Genomic DNA, 24,585 nt, shown 5'->3' with positions numbered 1-24,585 from the left:
TGAGTTCAACAATTTCAGACTATAATCCCCCATTTTTTCAGGCGGCAGCTGTTGATGATTCTACCATCCCCATTTGCAACATTTAATCTCTCCTGCCTTCAAATCTAGCACAGACCGTCCCTTTAGTTCCTTCCTCCCCTCACCGCCCCCCCTTTCCCTGCCTCTGCACCTGCTTAAAACCTGTTCCATCTCCAACTTTTACCAGTTCTGACGAAGGGTCCCAGACCTGAAACGTTAACTCTGTTTCTCTCTCCACGGATGCTGCCTGGCCTGCTGAGTGTTTCCAGCATTTTCTGTTGTTAATTCAAAATTACTTCATTGGCTGTGAAGCATTTTGGGACGTCCTGAGGTTGTGAAAGGCACTATATAAATGCAAGTTCTTTCACCCATTCGCTCTCTGAACCACATTGGCTCCTGGTCCCCCAACACCTCAAATAAAACTCCCTTCCTCCTGTCTTACTCCCTGTCCTCATTCTTCTCTATAGCTGTGACCTCCTCCAGCCCTACAACCCTCTGAGAACTCTGCATTCCTCCAGCTTTGACCTCTTGTGTATCCTCCACTTTCTTCACCCCACCATTGGTGGCCGGGTCTTCAGTGCCCAAAGCTCGGGAATCCCTGGCCTAAACCTCTCTGCATCTCCTCTGACGGTACAAAATGCGTGAGGGTTAAATCCCGGTCACATTGAACGCATTGGACGGCGTGTAGCGCAGTCGCACAATTTGTGGCAGTCAAACAGAACACCTCTGTTCTATCTCTTATACAATATTCAGGGTGGCTGGATTTCACACTTGAGACATGTGAAAAACGTTTATGTTTGCTTTGGACAAAAAACAACAAGAATTAAAGAAGAAACGGCTGTCACATGTAACTATCGGAAATCAGATTGTAAATGAAATGATTCTGTGATCTATATATAGGAGCAAAACCAACACATGGTAAAACAAATGACTTGAAGAAAAATCTTGAACGTGAATTACATATATATATATATATGGTGTATATAAAGGAATCGCGGGCCGTGAATATAAAGCTTGGATTCAAATGCGGGGGTTCGGTCCACGGATTCCCAAATTTGCTCATTTCCAACTATTATCTGTGTCTTTATTGTCTTTTCACTTCGCTCCTACTTTCGTTCTCTTATCATGATTTTATTTTTTTATCTAGCGGAATGTAATATTTGTCATTCAGAAACAGAAGATGTTTCAAATGCTGGTGGTTTCCGTGCCAGCAGACAGCCCTTACTGACCAGTGTGAATGTTCCAGGATCACCATCCCTCCCCTATTCCATTCACTGGAGAACGGAAGAGCAGCAAAGCGAATCCGAGCACCGCCCACCACCCGCTTTAAACAAGAAGCAGATTCCCCGGCTGAACAACTGGCAGGCTGCACCGGTCTGATCACACCGGGGTAAGAGGGGCTGAGAGCGCGGAACAGGCCAGCAAACAGAAGTGAGAGAGACCCAGAGCCGGAGAGTCAGACAGAGAGAGAGACCCAGAGAGAGACCCAGAGCCAGACTGTCAGATAGAGAGAGAGAGAGACCCAGAGCCGGAGAGTCAGACAGAGAGAGAGACCCAGCCAGACTGTCAGATAGAGAGAGAGAGAGACCCAGAGCCGGAGAGTCAGACAGAGAGAGAGACCCAGCCAGACTGTCAGATAGAGAGAGAGAGAGACCCAGAGCCGGAGAGTCAGACAGAGAGAGAGACCCAGAGAGAGACCCAGAGCCAGACTGTCAGATAGAGAGAGAGAGAGACCCAGAGAGAGACCCAGAGCCAGACTGTCAGATAGAGAGAGAGAGAGACCCAGACCCAAACTGTCAGACAGAGAGAGAGAGACCCAGAGCCGGAGAGTCAGACAGAGAGAGAGACCCAGAGCCAGACTGTCAGATAGAGAGAGAGAGAGACCCAGAGAGACCCAGACCCAAACTGTCAGACAGAGAGAGAGAGACCCGGAGCCGGAGAGCCAGACACAGAGAGACTAGAGATAGAGAGAGACCCGGAGCCGGAGAGTCAGACACAGAGAGACTAGAGATAGAGAGAGACCCGGAGCCGGAGAGTCAGGCACAGAGAGACTAGAGATAGAGAGAGACCCGGAGCCGGTGAGTCAGACACAGAGAGACTAGAGATAGAGAGAGAGCCGGAGCCGGTGAGTCAGACACAGAGAGACTAGAGATAGAGAGAGAGCCGGAGCCGGAGCCGGAGAGTCAGGCACAGAGAGACTAGAGATAGAGAGAGACCCGGAGCCGGAGAGTCAGGCACAGAGAGACTAGAGATAGAGAGAGACCCGGAGCCGGAGAGTCAGACACAGAGAGACTAAAGATAGAGAGAGACCCGGAGCCGGAGAGTCAGACACAGAGAGACTAGAGATAGAGACCCGGAGCCGGAGAGTCAGACACAGAGAGACTAGAGATAGAGAGAGACCCGGAGCCGGAGAGTCAGGCACAGAGAGACTAGAGATAGAGAGAGACCCGGAGCCGGAGAGTCAGGCACAGAGAGACTAGAGATAGAGAGAGACCCGGAGCCGGAGAGTCAGGCACAGAGAGACTAGAGATAGAGACCCGGAGCCGGAGAGTCAGACACAGAGAGACTAGAGATAGAGAGAGACCCGGAGCCGGAGAGTCAGGCACAGAGAGACTAGAGATAGAGAGAGACCCGGAGCCGGAGAGTCAGGCACAGAGAGACTAGAGATAGAGAGAGACCCGGAGCCGGAGAGTCAGGCACAGAGAGACTAGAGATAGAGACCCGGAGCCGGAGAGTCAGACACAGAGAGACTAGAGATAGAGAGAGACCCGGAGCCGGAGAGTCAGGCACAGAGAGACTAGAGATAGAGAGAGAGCCGGAGCCGGAGAGTCAGGCACAGAGAGACTAGAGATAGAGAGAGACCCGGAGCCGGAGAGTCAGACACAGAGAGACTAGAGATAGAGAGAGAGCCGGAGCCGGAGAGTCAGGCACAGAGAGACTGGAGATAGAGAGAGACCCGGAGCCGGAGAGTCAGACACAGAGAGACTAGAGATAGAGAGAGACCCGGAGCCGGAGAGTCAGACACAGAGAGACTAGAGATAGAGACCCGGAGCCGGAGAGTCAGACACAGAGGCCCAAACAGTCGGTGCCAGTTGGAAGTACGGTCCAAATGACAAAATGGGTCCGAATTTTTGAAAGATACCGAATTATAAATAGCGCCTTCCAGAATTTGTTTGATAAACTGAATGATTGGCACAACCTTCAATAGGAAGTCCTGATTTTATCGATCATTTCGTGAGAGATTGGCAGCATCTTTGAAGTAGCTTATATTAAATTTCTGTTGCTTATTTACACTTCTATTCAGTTGTATTTAGTTCTTATGCTTTGTTTAACTCGATTTCGTTTAAGTTATGCATTTTGTCCGGTTGTGATTTCCTCAGGGTTGTGTTTGTGTGGAACGGATAGCATTGCAATAATCATGAGGCTTTGAGTATGAGGAAAGACATGAAGAGTGAGGAGAAGCCAAGTTCACACACCCGTGTTCGGAATGAAACAGCCTCTGACCCGAAGTCTCCCAGGTTTTACACACGTGCTGGTGTTGGCACTGTGTGGATATGGTGAGTGCAACAAGATCCAAGCAAGGATAACAGGAATATCCGCGTTCGATGAACAGTGTCACTATCATAGAATCATAGACACTTTCAGCACAGTTGGAGGTCATTCGACCCAATCCCACTTTCCAGCTCTTGATTCCTAGCCTTGCAGGTTACGGCACTTCAAGTGCATATCCCAGTACTTTTTAAATGCGATGAGGGTTTCTGCTTCTACCACCCTTTCAGGCAGTGAGTTCCAGACCCCCACCACCCTCTGGGTGAAAAAAGTTCTCCTCAAATCCCCTCTAAACCTCCGACCAATTACTTTAAATCTATGCCCCCTGGTTATTGACCTCTCTGCTAAGGGGAATAGGTCCTTCCTATCCACTGTATCTAGGCCCCTCGTAATTTTATACACCTCAATTAAGTCTCCCCTCAGCCTCCTCTGTTCCAAAGAAAACAAACCCTGCCTATCCAATCTCTCCTCATAGTTAAAATTCTCCAGTCCTGGCAACATCCTGGTAAATCTCCTCTGTACCCTCTCTAGTGCACTCACAGCTTTCCTGTTCAACAGTATACAAAGAAGTTGAAGCAATGTGGCTGCAACGATATTCGAGCAAGGCTAGAATGTTGCCTTAGGAAATTAGCGATTTTAATTCCCACTGTACTGCAATGTATGCAGGTAGCCAAAATATTGCACCTGTTGTGTGACTAACAGTTAGGAACTATTGTTTAGTTATTCCAACAGCTGTTTTATTATGGACAACTTCTACAAAGTATAAAATACAGCGTGAATGAAGGAAATCCCATACATTCTCATGCGCTGTAGGCTAATCTCATAGACGCATAATTGGTTTCAAGTTAAAAGCAAATGAACACAAAGTAAATATCTTATTGCAGCAACCCCAATTTAAGATCAACAAGGACATAGTTCTTAAATACTTTATGGATGACGCACTTTTGGACCTTGTAATTAAAGTTTTGGTCCTTTTAAGAAGGTAAAATTAAAATTGGAATTACAAATCATTAAAAAAAATATTTTAATAAATATTAGAAGTGAATATTACCAGCTGGTTGAACAGAATACTTTAAGGGCTTTTGAAAAGGAAATGGACAATTTTCCGGGACTCCTGGTCATTAAATGAAAATAATCTAGCAAAGTCTCATGAAATAAAGGAATAATCGGACAGGTTTGCTCAACGGACCAACGATCTTCTGTCTGAAATATATCACTATGACATTCTAAAGATTTCACATTTGATAGTAAAAGTCAAATTCAGAGTAAGATTTTGGATTTCTAAACTTCCATTTTTTTTAAAAGTGCATTTCAGAGAAATCAGATTCTTAGTGCTTCAGATGTGAGCACTGTAACCTCATTGTAACTCTCCCCCTACACCTGCACTGCAACCTTTCCACTAATAAAATGGCTAATATAGGATACTAATGGTGCAATAGATTAGAGTGTGTCAGTGCCAGAACCCTGATTGGTGCTTTTGTCACCTCCAGACTCAATTACTCCAACAATAGCAAAATACTGCAGATGCTGGAAATCCGAAAAGTTGACTCTATTTTCTCTCCACTTCTTTAGTCTTGACAAAGGGTTTACCTGAAACGTCGACTCTATTTTCTCTCCACGGATATTGCCTGGCCTGCTGAGTTTTTCCAGCATTTTCTGTTGTTATTTCAATTACTCCAATATTATCTTCACTGATCTTCTATTGTCCACACTCCACAAACTCCACCTTGCCCAAAATACAACCACAATTTTTCCTGTCCTGCACTAAGCTCTGCTCACCCACTGCCCCATCCTCACTGACCTACACTGCCTTATCATCCAGCAGTATATTACATTTAAATTCCTTGTTTTCATCGTCAGATCTCTCTCTCCATGGCTTTGCACTTCCTTACCTCTGTAACCTCCTCCAGCCATAATTCTCTGCTCGCACCTGTTGGTCCCCACAACACCAGTTCTCTTGTGTATCTCCCCTTTCCTTTGCCCCATCATTGGTGGCAGTGCTTTCAGTCACCTTGGTCTTCCTATCTGGAACTCCTTCCCTAATTCCTCCTCTTCTCTGTCCTACTTTAGAATTCTCCCCAATACCTACCTTTACAACCTAGCTTTCAGTCACCTCTCTCCCTCGATTCAGAGTTTGTTACCCATAATACTCCTTTTTAGAGTACCTTGAAATGTCTTGTATGTTGCTGTTATAGTTTCCAAAATCAGGATCGTACTAGTGTTTGGTTCACTGCCACACCTCTTCTAGGAATGCCTACCTTGAAGAAGTTCTGCTCTTCTCTTCGACGGGATCTCCGTTTGACTCTTCAACCTTGTTCACTTCTTTTGTCCGATCGCAGTCCTGCCTTCGATCTATTTTCTTTCCAGTTTTGAAGAAGGGTTCGACCCGAAACGTCAACTCAAATTTCTCTCCACGGATGTTGCCTGACCTGCTGAGTTTTTCCAGCATTTTCTGTTGTTATTTCACAATTACTAAACTTGAATCAAATGTGTATACACAACTGCCTGTACTGGCTTACTCAGTGATGTATTTGATTTCCATAGAACAAGCTTCATGGTCATAATTACATATTATTTATTGTGAGAAGTCACACAACACCAGGTTATAGTCCAACAGCTTTATTTGAAATCACAAGCTTTCGGAGCGCTGCTCCTTCGTCAGGTGAAGTGACGAAGGAGCAGCGCTCCGAAAGCTTGTGATTTCAAATAAAGCTATTGGACTATAACCTGGTGTTGTGTGACTTCTCACAATTGTCCACCCCAGTCCAACACGGCATCTCCACATCATACATATTATTTAGTCATGTATAAAATCAGTTTGTATTAACCAAGTGTTAATCTGTCATTTATTCCATGCAGTTAGTTAGTTGATTTTTATATACTGTAGACTGTACAAAGATACCATAAGAGATATATTTTATATGGTGGGAAGTAATATACAGGTACAGTATTTCAAAGAATTTCACAATTTGGAGTATTGAAATCATAGTTATGAGACTGTACAAGTAAATCACAATGTGGGGTATGTCGCAAATATAACTTTTTCATTTTCATTATGGGGTAGAGTTCAAGTGGTCACAATTTTCCTTTTGGCTGTAACTGAAAATAGGAAAGCATCTGCTCATAAAACAGATCACTCTTGATGACTTCACCCTTCACCTCAAATCGGTTACCCCTCCCTCTCATTTGACTTCTCTGCCCTTTAGTCTTCACTCAACTTTATCTTGCATGTAACCTCCTCCACTCACAACCTCGCCCACCCCCTTGACCTTGCTATCATGTGAGGCTTCTGGGGTCTCTACCAGTGATAAGGTCATCTTCAATCAATGCCTTCTCTCTCTCTCTGTCCCCCTGCCCATCTTGCCATTCACTATCCTCGCTCACTGCTCCTGGAAAGAACTTAATTCCAGATCTCTCATGAGTATCCTCTCCAATTCCACATTCCTTCTTCTTTGCCGCTCCTGCTTCTGCTTGTGGTTTCTCAACAGCTCTCTTAACTCTGACTGACATCTTCATCCCCTCGAAGTCCCTCAATCTCCCTAACTCCCACCAGTCCCTCTGTTACACTGCCCTGTTTCACATCATGCCTCATCATCCACCACCAGATCCGGACTGAGCACCTAAAGGAGCTACATCTTCCTCTTCATGGCCAGCTCTACTATGTTAGGATCATCTTGGTGCATACGGAGAATCCTAGACTTCTCAGCGACAAACTGCCTTCTTTGATCCATTACCCATACCCTCCATCCTCACCTCCAATGTTAAGCGCAAGGAGTTTATAGACTTCCTCGTCCCTACAATTGAGACCTTCCACACAGTTACCTCAGCTGCCATCTTCTTCTCTCCTGTCCCCTCCAATTTCTGCCCTATTTCAAGCCTCCCCTTTATTGCTCTATCAATTCTCCCCTTTCACACACAGCTCTCACCAGGCTCGTCTTTTCCATGACACCCTGTTCCCTCAATCCTCTCCTGAACACTCAATGACCTCTCCTTGCCCCAATGCTTGCTGATATAAATGGCTCTCTTTGCTTCAGCAGTGTCATCACCTCCCTCCTCACAAAACCAACCTCATTCCCTCCATCCTTTACAACTACTGACCTATATCTGACCTCTCCTTCGTCTCCAAGGTCCTTGAATAAGCTTCCCACTCTGTGCCGAACCTTTCCTAAAATTTCCCCTTTGAACCCCCTTTGCCCTGGCCAGTGCCAAGAACATGGTGTGACAACCCCTAAAGTGGAATGCAATGCAAAAACCATCTCAGTGCTGTTGAACTGCCTTTCTGACTAATGTACATCCAAAACCACTTCACTTGCAAGCTGGCTGTATAATTGGCCCGTAAGCGCAAACATCTTGTGAAATAAATCTAAATGTAATATCCTCTCTTTTATTGTAGCTGTTTTTGCCGAAGTCAAATATCGACTTTCAAGACAACCTTGGCATGTGGCTCTGAGCAACCAGACCGTTCATGTTGACTTCAAAGGACTGAACAACGCAAGCGCACAAAATTTAACTGTGTCACTGGTAGACGTGAGGAGAAACCAAACTATCGCCGTAAAACTGATCCCTGGAAACCGATCCCAGGGCTCTGTGGAGTTTGAGTGCTTTCATTTCAATTACGCTGGCAACTTTGAGTTTAGAGTCGCAGATTTCACAAGCAACGGCACCATCCAGTGGACAACTGACTTATTGCACGTCGAATGGCCAGTCTTTCACACTGAAGTGGAAAGGAAACCTGATTCACAGAGCAACTTCCAGATCCAAGTATTTACTCACGAGTATTTATGCCCCTGGAAAGTAAATAGGTTGTCGTTATTTCTGGATGTTACAAGGATTGATTTTAATGAACTTGGAACTTATAACACCGACAAAGTGTTAAAGAAAACGATAAATAAAGAAATTGAGCTGTCCAATTCCCAGTGGGTGGTGTTTGATTGCAATGATTTCAGCCAAGACGCGTTCATAAAGATTTCGCTGAGATCCCCGTGTACCAATTCAGTGATCTCCTCAAAAGGACCGCTGGTGTTTGCTCAAATCGTTGGGTATAAACTGCTTGTTGATCATTTGAAAGCGGCTACATGTGAATCGTCTGCAGAGGTTCGGATAGTGACACCACCTTGCGCCCGTGTACAAGGCAAGATTTCTGTGTATAAAATTCGGAAAGGCGCTCCCTTCAGAAGAGATGGTTTTGTAGCTGAAAAGTGGCTGCGCCCCAGGGATAACAAGACCGAATTCAACTGCTCTGTGTTTGACACTGGGAAAAATAACTACTGCTTCGAGTATGTTAGCATTCTGAATCACAGCCACACTTCCACCAAAGCTGTAAATTGTGTCACGCTTCAGAGACACGCAGGTTCGTATTACTCCGAGTACTTCCGGATTTCTCTTTCTGTTACTTTATTGACCCACTTAATTAAAAAAAAAGTTTTTTTTCTCTCTCCAAGAAACTACGACTGTTGCCAGGATATGAGAACATACTGCACAGTGATAAATGTTTAATACTTTACATAAAATTAATAGATTGCGTATACAAGTAAGAAAATTATATTTATCAATTCCTTGAACCACCATATAATTTCCTACATTGGATTAATAACTGGTCCGTGACTATCCAAGAGATAAGTGTAGAGTATTAATGTTGAAATACCCCTGTACCTATTTCAAACAAAAAATACCATGTTGATGTACTTCAATCAAAGTTAATGTTTGAAATAGTTTGTCGTCCCAAGAATAGTTACATTGTCCTGGATTTTGCGGTCAGCGGAAAAGGAATGGCACTCGCTGTTGACCTCGAAAAAAGCTACCCACAAAGATTTACAGGGCTCCAGAGTGGAGACTTCCTCTATTCCGAAGTCAGTTTGATTTTGGTGCCTTCTACAGGGGATCTGTGGCCAGCCAGGCTGATCAGCCAATCAGATTGAAGAATTCTCACATATGGCAAAACAGGAAGTTAAAAGCAGGGAATATAAATCACTTTTCAATCATTGTACAGAAAGGGAAATAAAGATTGTGATATACACATGGGATTATGGTAGAAACTTAAATATCAGAACACAAACTTTAAAAAATACTTTTTTTAAATCTGCAATTTTTAAATGTTTTTCTGAGGGAGTGAGACGCTACACTTGTGAAAAAAAAAATTCAGGGCCAAAGGGGTTGTTCAGCAGTAATCAGCAGCAAAGTCAGTTACTCCTGATTGAACAAGGCTTAACTTTTTCATTGGTCCTTACAGCGAGAATAGTGGGCAAATAGTATAACTTCTCGCCAAATCAGTGATTTCTGTTTTGATTGTATCTGCAAGGACCGGAACAGCACACTCTGTGGAGGAGCAGGGTACCTCTGACAGCACACGTGCAGGCACCAGAAGTTGCTGTCAGGTTTACCCAGTAATAACGGCGAGCGTTGACAGCCTTGCCGTTATTACTACTGCAAGTTCCGGGCCATTGCATATATATACATATATATATCTCATGAGTTAGGAATTGATTCTCCATTTCAAGTGTTTCAAAGCTGTAATATCTCCAGAAATAATGGGCAACACACATACCAATATTAACAAAACTTTGAAGGATGCAGTAATGATCAGCTTTTTCTTTGTAATCCATGAATTGCAGTTGAAGCAATGTTCTTTACAAACAATGAGTTTAAAGGGACAGAAAGAAGTATTGATCAGAATTCAAAGAAATATGTAGCTACACTTCTCTCTGTTAATTTTCTTTTTCCCCCGGTGGCGCCGATTCTTACTGCAGTTCCATGGGTCCTCCAGTACTTCGCCTGTGTGCCCATTCTTCATGTGTAAGGTTGCACAGTGAGTGTCAGCAGGTTAGTTGACATCACAGCCAAGGAGGATCCAGTCATCACCCAACATCCCACAAACATAAACCTCTCAGCTGGATAATGGCAGAAGTGGGATCCTGATGATTTTTCCACTTCCTAACCTACAATGCTGAGTCAATTGTAGCGCCCACTCTGACTCGACTTTCCTAATGCTGTTGCAGTTTACACCTGGATATTATTGTTGGTGATATTAGTGGATGAACACATGACGCATTGGTGTGACATTTCTTTGTGTGCTATTTTAGCAGAGGCTTGCTTTAAAATAGCAGGCAATAAAAATGTTATGCAAACTCATTTACCTGTTAATATTGCCAGCAGTAATTTCTAGGTTATGCTGCAGTTGCATTGTTCAAACCCTAAGTGATGTTATGTTGTTAAATTCCACACAGTTATTATTGATTTTATCATGTTACCAGCATCCAGTATTAACAGATTATTATGTTGCAATTATGCAATATTTTTCTTTTAACTTCATTCATGCTGAAGTTGTGGAAAATGCAGTTGTGTTAGTACACTTGTCACCATTGATTATTCTGCCTACTGTCCCGTTCTTAATGGATGTCAATAATAATTAACTGGCTTAAAGAATAGTTGCTGTCAACTAATCAATGAATGAAAGAAAGAGTTGAAGGACCCACTTCCTGCCATCCCATTGGTACAGTTTATTAGCTTACCAAGATGCTGTGCCAGCCACTGATGATTCACCGGACGGTGAGATTTAGATCTCAACAGGGATGTCAGGTAAAGGTAATAAGCAGAGATGTGGCACTTTCCCAGAACTAAGGAGGGGAAACTGGAAGGCAGGTCACCCCAGGCTGTTCGTCTGTCCCTCTGAGCAACCAGTTCAACAGCAGTATTGGCGGAGGTCGGGGTACAGCCACCCAGTGCACTGGATTTGTGAGGGAATAGCGTGTGACATGGGAATACTAATTTGAGACAAAATGTACATGTGCAGGCCACCCCATAATGCTTCATGCAAGGTTTTGGCATGTACTTGTCATTACACAATGCATTATGATTATACTGAAATCACCTTCACGCAGCACTTACGCAGAAACATTACATGGTGCTGGTTTAGTTTGTATCAATCCATGCAGTCCACACTACTTACACTTCCTCTTTTTAAACTCAATTGTGGCAGACATTGACACAGCACCAGTCCCCAAAGTGTAGTCTAACCCACATATAAATGTGGAACACAGCACGTTTCAACTGTTGGTCATGTAGCTATTTATTACAACAGTCCATTTTTATCACAGTACTGTGTTGCTTTAAAAAGTAACCTTTTCAATGTTTGTCTTCTGGTGTTTCAGGTTTCCTACTAGTACTGCTCTGTACTTTAAAAAAAAATAGTTTTGTGACCTGCCTTTACCAATACCCTTGATGACATTATAAGTGTACCTCTTTTTTCATTACTTCTCACCAATTCTCTCCCCACTCCTCTCCTGAAGGTATTACAGTAACTGGGATACAGTTCCACAGGTGGGATCACACTCCAGTACCTTACCTAAGTTGCCAGTATTCTTGCATGAACGTTGACAGTAAGTGTTGGCAGACTATTCAACTGCAGCAGCAACTCAGCCAGACTCAATCCTGCCTCAGCCAATATCCACATAGACACTCGCACACGCACGCACACACACACAAACACACACATCCCATTCCAGCAGGGCTATTGGATAGTAATCAGGGGCACAAGCCCTGGCTAGTTTTACCTTCCCTAACCCAGAGGCACTGAAGCCTAGTGCAGCACCTCTAGTTGTGTTGAACTCAGCACAGATTGAGAAGGAAACCTTGGACTTTCCTGGTCTCTATAACACATCTACTCGCTGGATAAGCGGGTCTAGTCATTGAGAAAACTTGAAAACATACCATGACTGGTTTTTTTCTTCCTCCTGATTTTCTCTCTTTATTCTCTCAATTGTTTTTGGATACAGTTTGAATCCCTCATTCAAATGACTATTTTTCATGTGTGAGTGTGAGCAGTGAGTGCTATTTGATCACAGGAGGCCAGTCCTGTTGTCACTCACTATCCATGCATATGTACTTTGAGCAGGGGTCACTGCACCAGGAAGAAGAACCCTGGCTAATTTTCCATCTCTTTAACCTAAGTCTGAAGCACACTCCCATTGTTGCTCAGCTTGATATCAATTAACTCAGCACAAACCTGTGATCAGGGATTGAACCTCGTACCGTCTGCATATGGTGCATTTACCCGCTGAGCCTTTTGGGAAAGAGGGGGTTACATAAAAGTTTTTTGTTAATCCTGTGGTATAGCATAACACATAAAGTAACCAACAACACTCAAGAAGCTCGACACCATCCAGGACAAAGCAACCCACTTGCTTGGCACCCCATCCACCACCTTAAACATTCACTCCCTCCACCACTGGCGCACTATGGCTGCAGTGAGTACCATCTACAAGATGCACTGCAGCAACTCGCCAAGGCTTCTTCGGCAGCACCTCCCAAACCCGCGACCTCTTCCACCTAGAAGGACAAGGGCAGCAGACACATGGGAACACCACCACCTCCAAGTTCCCCTCCAAGTCACACACCATCCTGACTTAGAAGTATATCGCCGATCTTTCATCATCGCTGGGTCAAAATCCTGGAACTCCCTCCCTAACAGCACTGTGGGACTACCTTCACTACACGGACTGCAGTGGTTCAAGAAGGCGGCTCATCACCACCTTCTCAAGGACAACTAGGGATGGGCAATAAATGCTGGCCTTGCCAGCGACGCCCACATCCCATGAACGAATAAAAAAAAACATAATTATTCAATCAATAACTGTTGCAGTATTATATCTAGTGACTTGTTCAACCATGAGTATTTTCAAGAAATATTAGGTAGGAGGATACAAAGACAACATTCAGTGTCAATAGACAAAGCATGTTCATTTTAATATGTACAAAGAGAAAAGTAAAATAACAATATGTTTTGCTGTCTGTAGAAAGAGGGAGTGTTTGGCTGTCTTGGAGTCCATGCAGCGTCACTTGTGGTGACGGAGTGCGTGAAAGGTACCGACAATGTGTTGCATCCGTCTCAGGGGCAATTGGCTGTAGTGGGGAAGAGAAAGAAGTTTCTCACTGTTCACTTGTGGATTGCACAGGTAAGTAAATCCATTAAATGTAAATGTTCCACCTCAGAAAATATTCATCACTGTCGAACGTTTGCCTTATCTCTTTTTCTTGTTTGTTTACATGCATTGTATTTATAGAATGGTAGAGGTGATGGAAGAGCAGGTTACTGTTCAATGCGCTACAGTAATAGGGGACTCAATACTGATAAACATGAGCAATGAACTATGCAGGCTGATAATGTTAATAGAGTTGCAAATTCATTGTTTTTTTAGAGACCAAGGTAAGAGCTATAGAACGAAGGGATATTGAACTAATGAAAAGGAAAGGGAGATAAACCAATCATGGGATTACTCGTGGAAACAGATGGTATTGTGGACAGAAGTTGGATCTAACGATGGAATATAAAAGTACAGTGGCTAAGTTTAAAATGACAGGTGCAAAGGTTGCTCTAGTTTGCTTACAGTGCTATTTGGCCATGGAAAGAATGAGCTTTATAATTGATTTCGGTGAGTGGTTTTTAAATTGACTTTGAAGATAAATAGAGAGCTTTCGTGGGTCGAAAGTAGTACTCCCGCTTATATAGTTCTTTATCACATCACTCAAACATCTCAAAGCACTTCACATAGAATAAATAAAAGAAAGACTTGCATTTATATAGTGCCTTTCACAACCACCAGATGTCCCAAAGTGCTTTACAGCCAATGAAGTACTTTTTGAAGTGTAGTCCCTGTTGTAGTGTAGGAAACGCGGCTGCCAATTTGCGCATAGCAAGCTCTTACAAACAGCAATGTGATAATGACCAGATAATCTAGTTTTGTTATGTTGATTGAGGGATTAATATTGGCCAGGACACTGGGGATAACTCCCCTGGTCTTCTTTGAAATAGTGCCATGGGATCTTTTATGTCCACCTGAGAGGGCAGACGGGGCCTCGGTTTAATGTCTCATCTGAAAGACAGCACCTCCGACAGTGCAGCACTCCCTCAGAACTGCACTGGAGTGTCAGCCGAGATTTTTGTGCTCAAGTCTCTTGTAATAATGAATTACTTTTAAGTGCAGTGGTTGTATTATGTAGGAAAACATGGCCGCTATTTTCCACATTGCAAGCTACCTGCTTGATGAGGTACTGGAGAGTGGCACTAAATTAATTGTGCCCCTGTATAAGCTAGCATGTTCAGGAAAGGAGGGGGAGAAAATTCAAAGGAAAAAAAACTGAAAATAATAAAAAGGAATAAACTACTTGAATAGGAGTAGAATCATAGAATCATACATCACAGAAGGAGGCTATGGGGCCCATCGTGCTTGTGCCAGCTCTTTGAAAGAGCTAACCAATTACAGGAAACTCTCGTTTAAACGGCACCTAAATATCCAGAATTCTCTATTGACCGGAAAAATTCTCGCTCCGAAAACAACACCTCAATAACCGGAAATGTTGCCGAGTCCGAGTCCGAGTCTCCCGCGGTGGCCGAGTTAGTCAGTGGGGGTAGTTCTCCAAACTGCCACTACTCGGCTTCTTGGCGCTGTCGGAAGTCGGAACACCTCAATAACAGGAGTCTGACTCTCTCGCACTGCCGGTAGTCTCTTCTGATCCGCCATTTTACAGGGGTACTGTGTGTCTCCCACGCTGCTGGTAATCATTGCATTGCATTACCCTCAATCAAGCATCTTCCACCATCCATTTAACACAACATTCTGTAGGTGAGTACCTGTGGTGTATGTAACCTGTTCCACCTTAAGAGAACTACCTTAAGAGATGTACTACTTTCTCTTGGCTGCTGTATACTGTAATACCGGTGGTGACCACACCGGTATATAAACGTTGTGTAGGGATTTGCTGGGCAGTTCAGCCCTGACCTCCGAATAGTAAAGACCTGTTAAAAGTTATTCTTGTGGTCTGTGTCCAGTGATTTATAATAAGCGTAACTGGGACACACAGACTTAACAGTGGCGACGAGTCCGATCTTACCCTGCGGCAGTTTTACATCCAAGGCAGCTTCGTCCTCAGAACGGGCGTCGAGAAGAGGCATCCGCCCTCATCATCCTGCTGAGCACCATCGCACGGGAGGCATCGAGAACCCGGGTTAAAAAGAAAAATTCTGACCACGAAGCCCTCCATCAGCGACAGGCAGTGATCATCCCTTCTACCACGGTGGTGGGTAAGCCGATCAGCGACACGAGCAGAAAGTCGGCCGCGTTGACTGTGGAGTGGGAGAGGGAAAACGGAGGAAAAAGGGCGGAGAACTCGACCACGGCCAGTGAAAAGGGCCGGGCTGCAACAGAGGCGAGAACGGCAGCAGCACGGCAATCGCCATTGCAGCCAGCGGGGGAAGAAGGCAAACGCGGGAATCCGCCATTGTAGTCGGCGGGGGAAGAAGGCGAGCGCGGGAAAGACCGCCAAGCGCGGAAAGCCGCCATTTTAGTAGGCGGGGGAAGAAGACAAGCGCGGGAAGCCGCCATTTTGAGAAAAAGAAAAATTTAAAAACTTGCAAGGATGCCTAAACATGGGAACATTGATACCTTTGATAGCGATATCGAAGATTGGACCACGTATGTAGAACACATGGAAGTTTATTGTAAAGCAAATAAGGTACCAGATGATGAGAAAGCACTAACCTTATTAAGCTCAATGGGTGCGAAGACATACGGGCTATTGAAGCACCTTCTATCACCAGATAAACCGGCGGATCAGACTTTCGCGAATATTGTTACTGTCCTGAAAAATCATTTAAACCCCATGCCGCTGATGATAGCGGAACGATTTAAATTTTACAGAAGAACGCAGCTGAAAGACGAAAGCAACGCTGAATTTTTAATTGAATTGCGTAAGCTATCAAAGTACTGTCAGTTTGGAACAGGACTAGCAGATGCGCTGAGAGATAAATTTGTGTGTGGATTGTTAAAAGGAACACAAAAGCGACTGCTTGAGGAGAATGATCTTACGCTTGATAAAGCTGTCACTATTGCAGCATCGCACGAAGCCGCAGCGAGAGGCACTGTGGAAATGCAGCTACGGTCACCGGAACTCAGCACCAATCAAATGGTCTTGGGTACAGTAAAATGTTATCGTTGTGGAAAGACAACGCACGATCAGAACCAGTGCTGGTTCAAAAATCAGGAATGCAGAAAATGTGGCAGGCTTGGTCACATAGCTAAAGTATGCCGGTCAGGAAAGAAGACCAGCAACAAAAAGTCACCGCAGGAAAAGTACAGAAAGGTACACAAGGTGACAGAGAACAGTTCGAATGAACAGAAGTCAAATTCAGACTCCAGCAGTAATGAACTGGGTAGTCTAAGAGTACACAATGTTGGTAATGAAGCAGACCTCCAAACAATCTGGGTCACACTTCAGATAGCAGGAGTCCAAGTGAAGATGGAATTGGACACTGGATCGGCATTGACGGTCATGAATAAGCAAGATTACAAAAGGTTATTCCCACATATTCCCCTACGGGATACGGAGATTGTATTGAAAACATACACGGGGCAAAGAGTATACTCCATCGGGAAGATAGAGGTAAAGGTGGTCCACAAGGGCAAAGAAAGCCGAGGAATGGACTTATATGTGCTACCTGAGGGAGGTCCACCACTACTGGGACGGGAGTGGATTAGGAAAATAAATATGGACTGGCATTCCTTAAAAGCACTAACGGTAGATTCCGGTAAAAAAGATGTCAAACCTAAACGATTGTCCAGAATATTGGACGATGCTAAAGAGGTGTTCCAACAGGGACTGGGAACACTGAAAGGAATTACGGCAAACATCAAGGTTGAAGAACATGCAAACCCGAAATTTTTCAAAGCCAGACCGGTACGTTATGCGATACGACCTGCTGTGGAAGCTGAGCTGGAAGGGCTAGAACGTTCAGGAGTACTGTCTAAGGTAGACTGGAGTGAGTGGGCCACGCCCATTGTTCCCGTCATGAAGCGTTCATCGAGCAACAAGCCGGGGGAACCGGGGAAGGTTCGCATCTGTGGAGATTTCAAGATCACTGTTAATCCGGTGCTTCACACGGTGCAGTATCCGCTTCCGCGGATTGAGGATATCTTCGCTTCGTTGTCTGGCGGGAAACACTTCACCAAGATAGACCTGGCGCAGGCGTACTTACAGATGGAAGTTGAGGAAGAGTCACGCCAGTATCTCACGATCAACACGCATAGAGGCTTGTACCGGTATAATAGACTGGTTTTTGGAGTGGCATCGGCTCCAGCAATTTGGCAGAGGGCCATGGAGCAGGTATTACAGGGAATTCCAGGCACACAATGTTACCTGGACGATATTCTGATTACAGGAGATGATGACGAGGAACACCTTGCAAATTTGGAACTGGTGCTCACCAGATTGAAAGAATATGGACTTCGAGTTAATCGCCAGAAATGTGAGTTCTTTCAGAAGCGGATCTCGTACTGTGGTCATGTCATTGACCAGGAGGGGCTTCATAAGTCTCCTGACAAGATCGAAGCTGTTGTGAAGGCTCCCGCTCCGGATAATGTATCCCAGTTGAGGTCGTTCCTAGGGTTGATTAACTATTACCATAAGTTTCTGCCAAATTTATCCACGGTGCTGCACTCGCTGAACGCTCTTTTGCAGAAGGGAGTACCATGGAAGTGGAGCGAGGACTGTAAGAGGGCCTTTCGCAAAAGCAAGGCATTGATCACCTCAGAGGAAGTGTTGGCTCACTTCAACCCAACGCTGCTATTCGTTTGGCTTGTGATGCTTCTCCATATGGTATTGGGGCAGTACTCTCACACAAGTTGCCAAATGGCCTGGAGAGGCCAGTCGCGTTCGCATCCAGATCATTGACCTCCGCTGAGCGCAACTATGCTCAGATAGATAGGGAGGCTCTCAGCCTTGTGTGGGGAGTAAAGAAGTTTAATCATTACCTGCAGGGCCAAAAGTTTATGCTTCTGACAGACCACCAGCCGTTGGTATCCATTTTTAACCCTAAAAAGGGTGTTTCGGTGATGACAGCACAGAGACTCCAGAGATGGTCCCATTTCCTAGGGACACATCAATATCAGATCGAATTCAAAGGTACAAAGCAGCATGGTAATGCTGATGGGCTGTCGCGCCTGCCACTACCTACAGAGGAGGAGGCACCGACGGTTGACCCTGTTGAGTTATTTCACTCGACCATCATCGAATGTTTACCAGTCACCAATGCAAGTATTGAAAGAGAAACCAGGAACGACCCAACACTGTCCCGGGTCTACGAAGTGACAGTGAAGGGATGGCCAGCACATGGTGATCCACTGTTACCGGCATTCTCAGCAAGACGAGAACAGCTGTCCGTCTGTCAAGGAACATTGATGTATGGAACAAGGGTGATTATTCCTCCTAAGTTAAGAGAGTTCTAAAGGAACTGCATGAAGGTCATCTGGGGGGAGTCAAGATGAAAAGCCTTGCTAGGGCTTATGTGTGGTGGCCGGGTATCGACCAACAGATAGAGGATCTGACGAAAAGCTGCTCAGGGTGCCAAAAAGTGCAAAATGCACCTCCGATTGCACCGCTGCATCCATGGGAATGGCCTTCAAACCCATGGCAACGTGTACATATTGACTTTGCTGGTCCATTCATGGACTCCATGTTTTTAATTGCGGTGGACGCACATTCTAAATGGCCAGAAGTGATTAAGATGACTACCACTACCTCGGAAAAGACGATCGCGGTGCTAAGAACGATATTTGCAAGAAATGGATTGCCAGAACAAATATGTTCAGACCGCAGTTCGTGTCAGAAGAATTCCAGAAATTCATGAAGAAGAATGGGGTGAAACATTATACCTCTGCCCCATATCATCCGGCTACAAATGGGTTGGCCGAGAGATTTGTACAAACGTTCAAAAAAGCAATAAAGGCCATGAGCGAAGATCAGATTCCACTACAACACAAGGTGGACAAATTCCTACTGGCATATCGAAACGCCACTCATGCAGTGACAAACCAAAGTCCTGCCATGATGTTCTATAACAGGAGGTTGCGGTCCAGGTTGGACTTGTTAAAACCAAATGTGCGGAGGGAAGTTGAAAACAAACAGTTCCAGCATATAAATAACAAGACCACTCGGAGTTTCGAAATAGGACAACCAGTGTTAGCCCGGGACTATAAAAACGAGAAATGGCAATCTGGAACAATTCGGGCCAGACAAGGACCCCTGATGTACACGGTAGATATTGGTGAAAATGTAATACGGCGTCATGCTGACCAACTGGTAGAATCGCGAACAAGGGTCGAACCCAGGGTTACGGCAGAGACAACCGTGGAAGAAGTTAGTGAACCTGAAGCATCTACCTCAGAAGTGAATGTACCTGAGGATGATGTCCAATCCATAAGAGATCAACTAGATGAGTCACCCCAGCAACGAGAATCAGAGACCCCTGAAAGGCGTTATCCAACTCGAATCAGGAGGCCTCCTCAGAGACTGAATCTTTGAACTGTTTTGCATGAAGTTGTATATATATATATCTATATGTTATGTTATGTTAAATGGGGATATAACTGTTAAGCTAAAAAGGGAGGATTGTGGTGTATGTAACCTGTTCCACCTTAAGAGAACTACCTTAAGAGATGTACTACTTTCTCTTGGCTGCTGTATACTGTAATACCGGTGTTGACCACACCGGTATATAAACGTTGTGTAGGGATTTGCTGGGCAGTTCAGCCCTGACCTCCGAATAGTAAAGACCTGTTAAAAGTTATTCTTGTGGTCTGTGTCCAGTGATTTATAATAAGCGTAACTGGGACACACAGACTTAACAGTACCCAATTACTGTATACTGCACATTTCTTGATTTTTTTTATTTTTCTTTGTTAAAAATAGCCTCGGTAGATAACCCTCTCCGTCATCCGGAATTTTTGATCAACCGGCAACACGCCGGTCCCGTCAGTGCTGGATACCAAAGAGTTTCCTGTAGTCACACTCCCCTGCTCTTTCCCCATAGCCCTGCAATTCTTTCCTTCTCAATTATATGTCCAATTCCCTTTTAAAAGTTACTATTGAACCTGCTTCCACCACCCTTTCAGGCAGTGCATTCCAAATCATAACAACTCGCTGCGTAACATTTTTCATCTCCCCCCTGGTTCATCTTAAATGTGTGTCCTCTGGCTACTGACACCCCTGCCAGTGGAAATAGTTTCCCCCTATTTACACTATCAAACCCCACATAATTATTAAACCTCTATTAAATCTCAATTTGACTTCATGTGCTCAGCATATTTGGTAACACATTCAGCTACACTGTCTGAAAATCTTTTGATTTTAATTACTTCTTTTTTAGTCAAGATAGGCAATCGCATCAAATCCTGCCACAGACTCATTAAGTAGGTTTGTATTCCCTCGAGTACAGAAGATTAAGGGATTATCTAATTGAGTTGTTTCAGATGCTTAACTGAGTTGATAGGGTAGATTGAGAGAAACCATTTTCTTTGGTTGTGGAGTCCAGAGCAAGGGGGCATAACCTTAAAATGAGAGCTAGGCCGTACAGGGGAGATGTCAGGAAGCATTTCTTCACACAAAGGGTAGTGGAAATCTGAAACACTTACCCACAAAAAGCTGTCGAGGCCAGGTCAGTTGAAAATGTCAATACTGAGATTGATAGATTTTTGTTAGGTAAGGGTATTAGGGGTTACGGAACCAAGGCGGGTATATGGAGTTGTCAGCCATGATCTAATTGAATGGCGGAACGGGCTTGAGGGGGCTGAATAGCCTACTCCTGTTCCTGTGTTCTTAAAAAGTGCTATTTTTACTTAAGTGTTCAATTTCTTTCATGTTACAGAACAGAAATCTGGAGCTCCTGGAACAGTTCAAAATGAAGCATATAAAACAGGCAATATAGTGATGATCACAGGAATTTCTCTCTGTTTGGTGATAATCGTTGCCACCATTGCTATCACTATACGGACTAAACTATCATGTAAGGCACAGAATTGCAATACTGCAGCGAGACAGGGTTCAGTACCTCCACACAACTTCAGGAAAACCCCTGAGGGCGAAAGGAACTTCTGCGACCTAAGTCACCAACGTGACATTTTAGCTGACAATGTGCCCCCGCTTCATGTAGAAGATGGTATGAGTATCCCTTTAACTTTCAGGAGGAGCCAGCATTTCGTTCCAAATCAGGACACGCTAACTGAGGAAAACCTAGGACCGCAAAGCACCCAGAAAGTGATCCCTCCCATATTTGGATACCGTTTGGCACATCAACAATTGAAAGAAATGAAAAAGAAAGGGATAACGGAAGCAACTCAAGTGTATCATGTAACACAGCACCCATTAGATGACACAGTCGTTAATGAAGGAGGAGCCCAGACTACAGAAGTAGATCATGCTGAATCCAGCACTGTTACAGCGCCCTCTTTGGACAAGGAAAACAATGCGGAAGGTAACATGAACAGATTTCGTATTAAATCTCCATTTTTGGATCAAAAATCGATTTACTACAAACAAACAGAAAAAGCAAATCATAGAATGGATTTTATGATTGCACCATTTCCAGAACAATTTAGTGACTTTTTCCTATCGTGCCAAACGCCACAAATAAACAGCACTGTACCTATCTGTGAAGGAAACAATAAAACACTTCCAATTAGGCCAGGAAAGCTCAAGCATTGCGAAAGGTTAACGGAGGTAGAAATGTATGAAAGAGGATATGGCAGGAATCCTAATTTTAGGAGAACGTCTAGCTTCAATGAATGCAAAACCGGTAAGTTCTACAGGGAAAGAAGTATGTCCACTTGTACACAGAAGCTTCCATCCCTATCACACTCCAGAACTATTTGTAGGGCAGCAACTGTAACTGACAGATCCACTGGTGACAAGACTGCAGCGCAGTCCAGATTTAATAATGCTAGCTCAGCAAAGCCTCATGTCCGGAATTGCAGCACATTCACATCAGAGACCTCAAAATATCATATGAAAAGTAGTCAAACTGGAGCTCGAACTGGTAAAGCTGAGCTGGCAAGTGATCAGCCGATAACAAATGGTGTTGTTAATAACTTAGAAACCTATACAGGCAAAAGAAGGTCGAGCACACCAACTAACCGATATAAATTAACTCCTAAAGTCAGTGATCCCAACTCTGAGAAACAATCTAATTGGAGGTACCCAAGGAGCAATCCATTACCTCGCCATCAGTACAGGCAAGATCGGTGTCAAAGTTTCCCTTCGGATCCAAACTTTCTTCTGTATGACAATTCTGGTTTTGAGTTAACTGCTTCAGAGCAGCGGATAATTGATATGCCTGCCCATTTTAGTTCACATGTGAAAGAGGACGAAGAGGACACGAGTACTTTAAGCAATGAAAAGCTGGTGATCTGAGAAGCTTGAAAAAATAAACCTTTCACGTCCGTGTAAAATAATTGTTCATCATGTCTTAATCCAAGTGCACCTATTACTACTGCTTGTAAAAGTGAAATTATTTTGCTAACAGTGAGGAGGCATTTTCCATAGGTTTGTGGCTACGAATCACATTTTCTCTTCAGAATGAGGATGGTTCCAGAGGCAAGAAGCCACCATTTCTTTTCTGTCCGCCCATTATGTTGACCATACCTTCCCCAACTTTGAGTTCTGTAGGGGGTTACAATCCAATCTCAGTTTTTTGATGCAGCATAACAACGAAGGGAGCTAAATTTTAGGGAAAATCTTTTTGGACAAGTGGGCTTATTTCCACATCGAGTTCAGAGCCAAGCCAGGTAGGCCCATGAAAATTTTGCGCTGTATTTAAAAAAAAACTTTCCTGAAAACAATTGGAGGATGGACTGTTAACCTACTGAGGATATACTCAACCACGTGTGCTACTGATATTAATGTCTAAGCACAGTGTTTACATATTCAAATAACCTTATTGATGCGCAAGGTGTTTGTTGAATTTCTGTGCATATGTGCACATCGGTGGTCTATGTACATGTTTATAGGTTTTAAATATACAGTTGTGTTTCTACACGGTGACCTTCATTTAAAGAAATGAATTCTAAGCTGCAAAGTTCTCAAATAAATGTGATACTTTTAAAGCTGTGATTTCCAATGACATTATTAGACACAAAAGACATGCTTTGTTAGGGCTCTGTTCTCTGAATCTTAAATCAAATCCTAAATCTACAAATCAATAACCTCAGTCCACCTGGTGTGCAGTAGGAGTACTGAATACAATCTGGATGAGGAGTTGGAGGACATCTTTATGGTGACACACTTGGGTGCATACCTCCAATAGGTTCTGTGAGGAATAGTTAAATATTCTATAACATACCTATTTTAATAATTGATCTCCAACTATACCTCAAAATTGTTACGCCTTTTGGTACTCTGACTTTAGTTTTTTGTACATTCCCCCTCTCTTTTCCTTACTGTAGATCCTTTAATTGTCTTGGACCTGCTCTCAGGAACTCTCCACCCCCCCTCCCAAAGCCTTTTGCTTCTCTACTTCCCTCATCTCCTTTAAAAGTCTTCTCAAACCTCTTCTTTTTGACCAGGCTTTCAGTCGCACTTCCTAATATTTCCTTCCATGGCTCAGTGTCTGTTTCTCTGTCTATTTCCATTTGTGCAGCACCTTGCAATGTTGCTTACGTTAGATTCACTATATAAATGCAAGTTGTTGTTGTTGGCTGGGAGGTGGGGGAATTAACAAACGGCTACATTTCTTCTGGAGCTGGCTGAGTAATACTCGGTTGTGATTCTCAAAGCAAATCAAATCAATTACCGGTAACGTATTAGGCACAGACACTCACTATTGTACATTAAGATTATCAGCAAACTCATGCAACAATGCATAGGTCTTGTACCACCAGATGGTTTCTCCTAGTTATGTGGCACCAGACAGCTCTACAAACAGGAACTTGCGAGGTTCCCCAGGTTGTTGCCAGTTTGCACATTTACTCCATCAGGAGAAATACCTGAAGGAACCATCCCAATTTTTGGAGGATTGTTCCAGGCGTGCCATCAGTTTATTACCCCTTTAGCTTAAATTTATGATGGAGACTTTTTAAATCTTATTGACTGCACTCAACTTTTTCCCCCTTTGTCCTCCCCTTTATACGCCAATTAACTTCTCTCCTTTCCCAAAAGGGATCAGACAGCACTGTTTAATACACCGACTTTGTTATGGAA

At 43.9% G+C, this 24,585-nt stretch overlaps 1 protein-coding gene across 1 annotated transcript; it reads left to right on the top strand.

Moving 5' to 3' along the window:
- The first annotated feature begins 1,159 nt into the window (after positions 1-1,159).
- thsd1 (thrombospondin, type I, domain containing 1) lies at positions 1,160-23,492 on the top strand. Its single transcript, XM_085999417.1, has 5 exons — positions 1,160-1,408; positions 3,399-3,575; positions 7,961-8,917; positions 13,359-13,517; positions 21,260-23,492. Exons 2-5 carry the CDS (start codon positions 3,506-3,508, stop codon positions 22,798-22,800), a joined length of 2,727 nt encoding a protein of 908 aa, XP_085855543.1. The 5' UTR covers positions 1,160-1,408; positions 3,399-3,505; the 3' UTR covers positions 22,801-23,492.
- The last annotated feature ends 1,093 nt before the right edge of the window (positions 23,493-24,585 follow it).

Source organism: Somniosus microcephalus, chromosome 10 (assembly GCF_052327205.1).
Source record: "Somniosus microcephalus isolate GS21.2 chromosome 10, FLI_Smic_1.0, whole genome shotgun sequence".
Taxonomy (NCBI): domain Eukaryota; kingdom Metazoa; phylum Chordata; class Chondrichthyes; order Squaliformes; family Somniosidae; genus Somniosus; species Somniosus microcephalus.
The sequence above is the reverse complement of the archived record's forward strand: the minus strand, read 5'-3'. Positions and strand labels throughout refer to the sequence as shown.

Bases quoted from the DNA above. Each gene is read 5' to 3' on its own strand.
- thsd1 (XM_085999417.1), top strand. From the start codon at position 3,506: ATGAAACAGCCTCTGACCCGAAGTCTCCCAGGTTTTACACACGTGCTG. The intron at 8,918-13,358 runs GTTCGTATTACT...TGCTGTCTGTAG, and splicing joins CACGCTTCAGAGACACGCAG to AAAGAGGGAGTGTTTGGCTG. The intron at 13,518-21,259 runs GTAAGTAAATCC...TTCATGTTACAG, and splicing joins TTCACTTGTGGATTGCACAG to AACAGAAATCTGGAGCTCCT.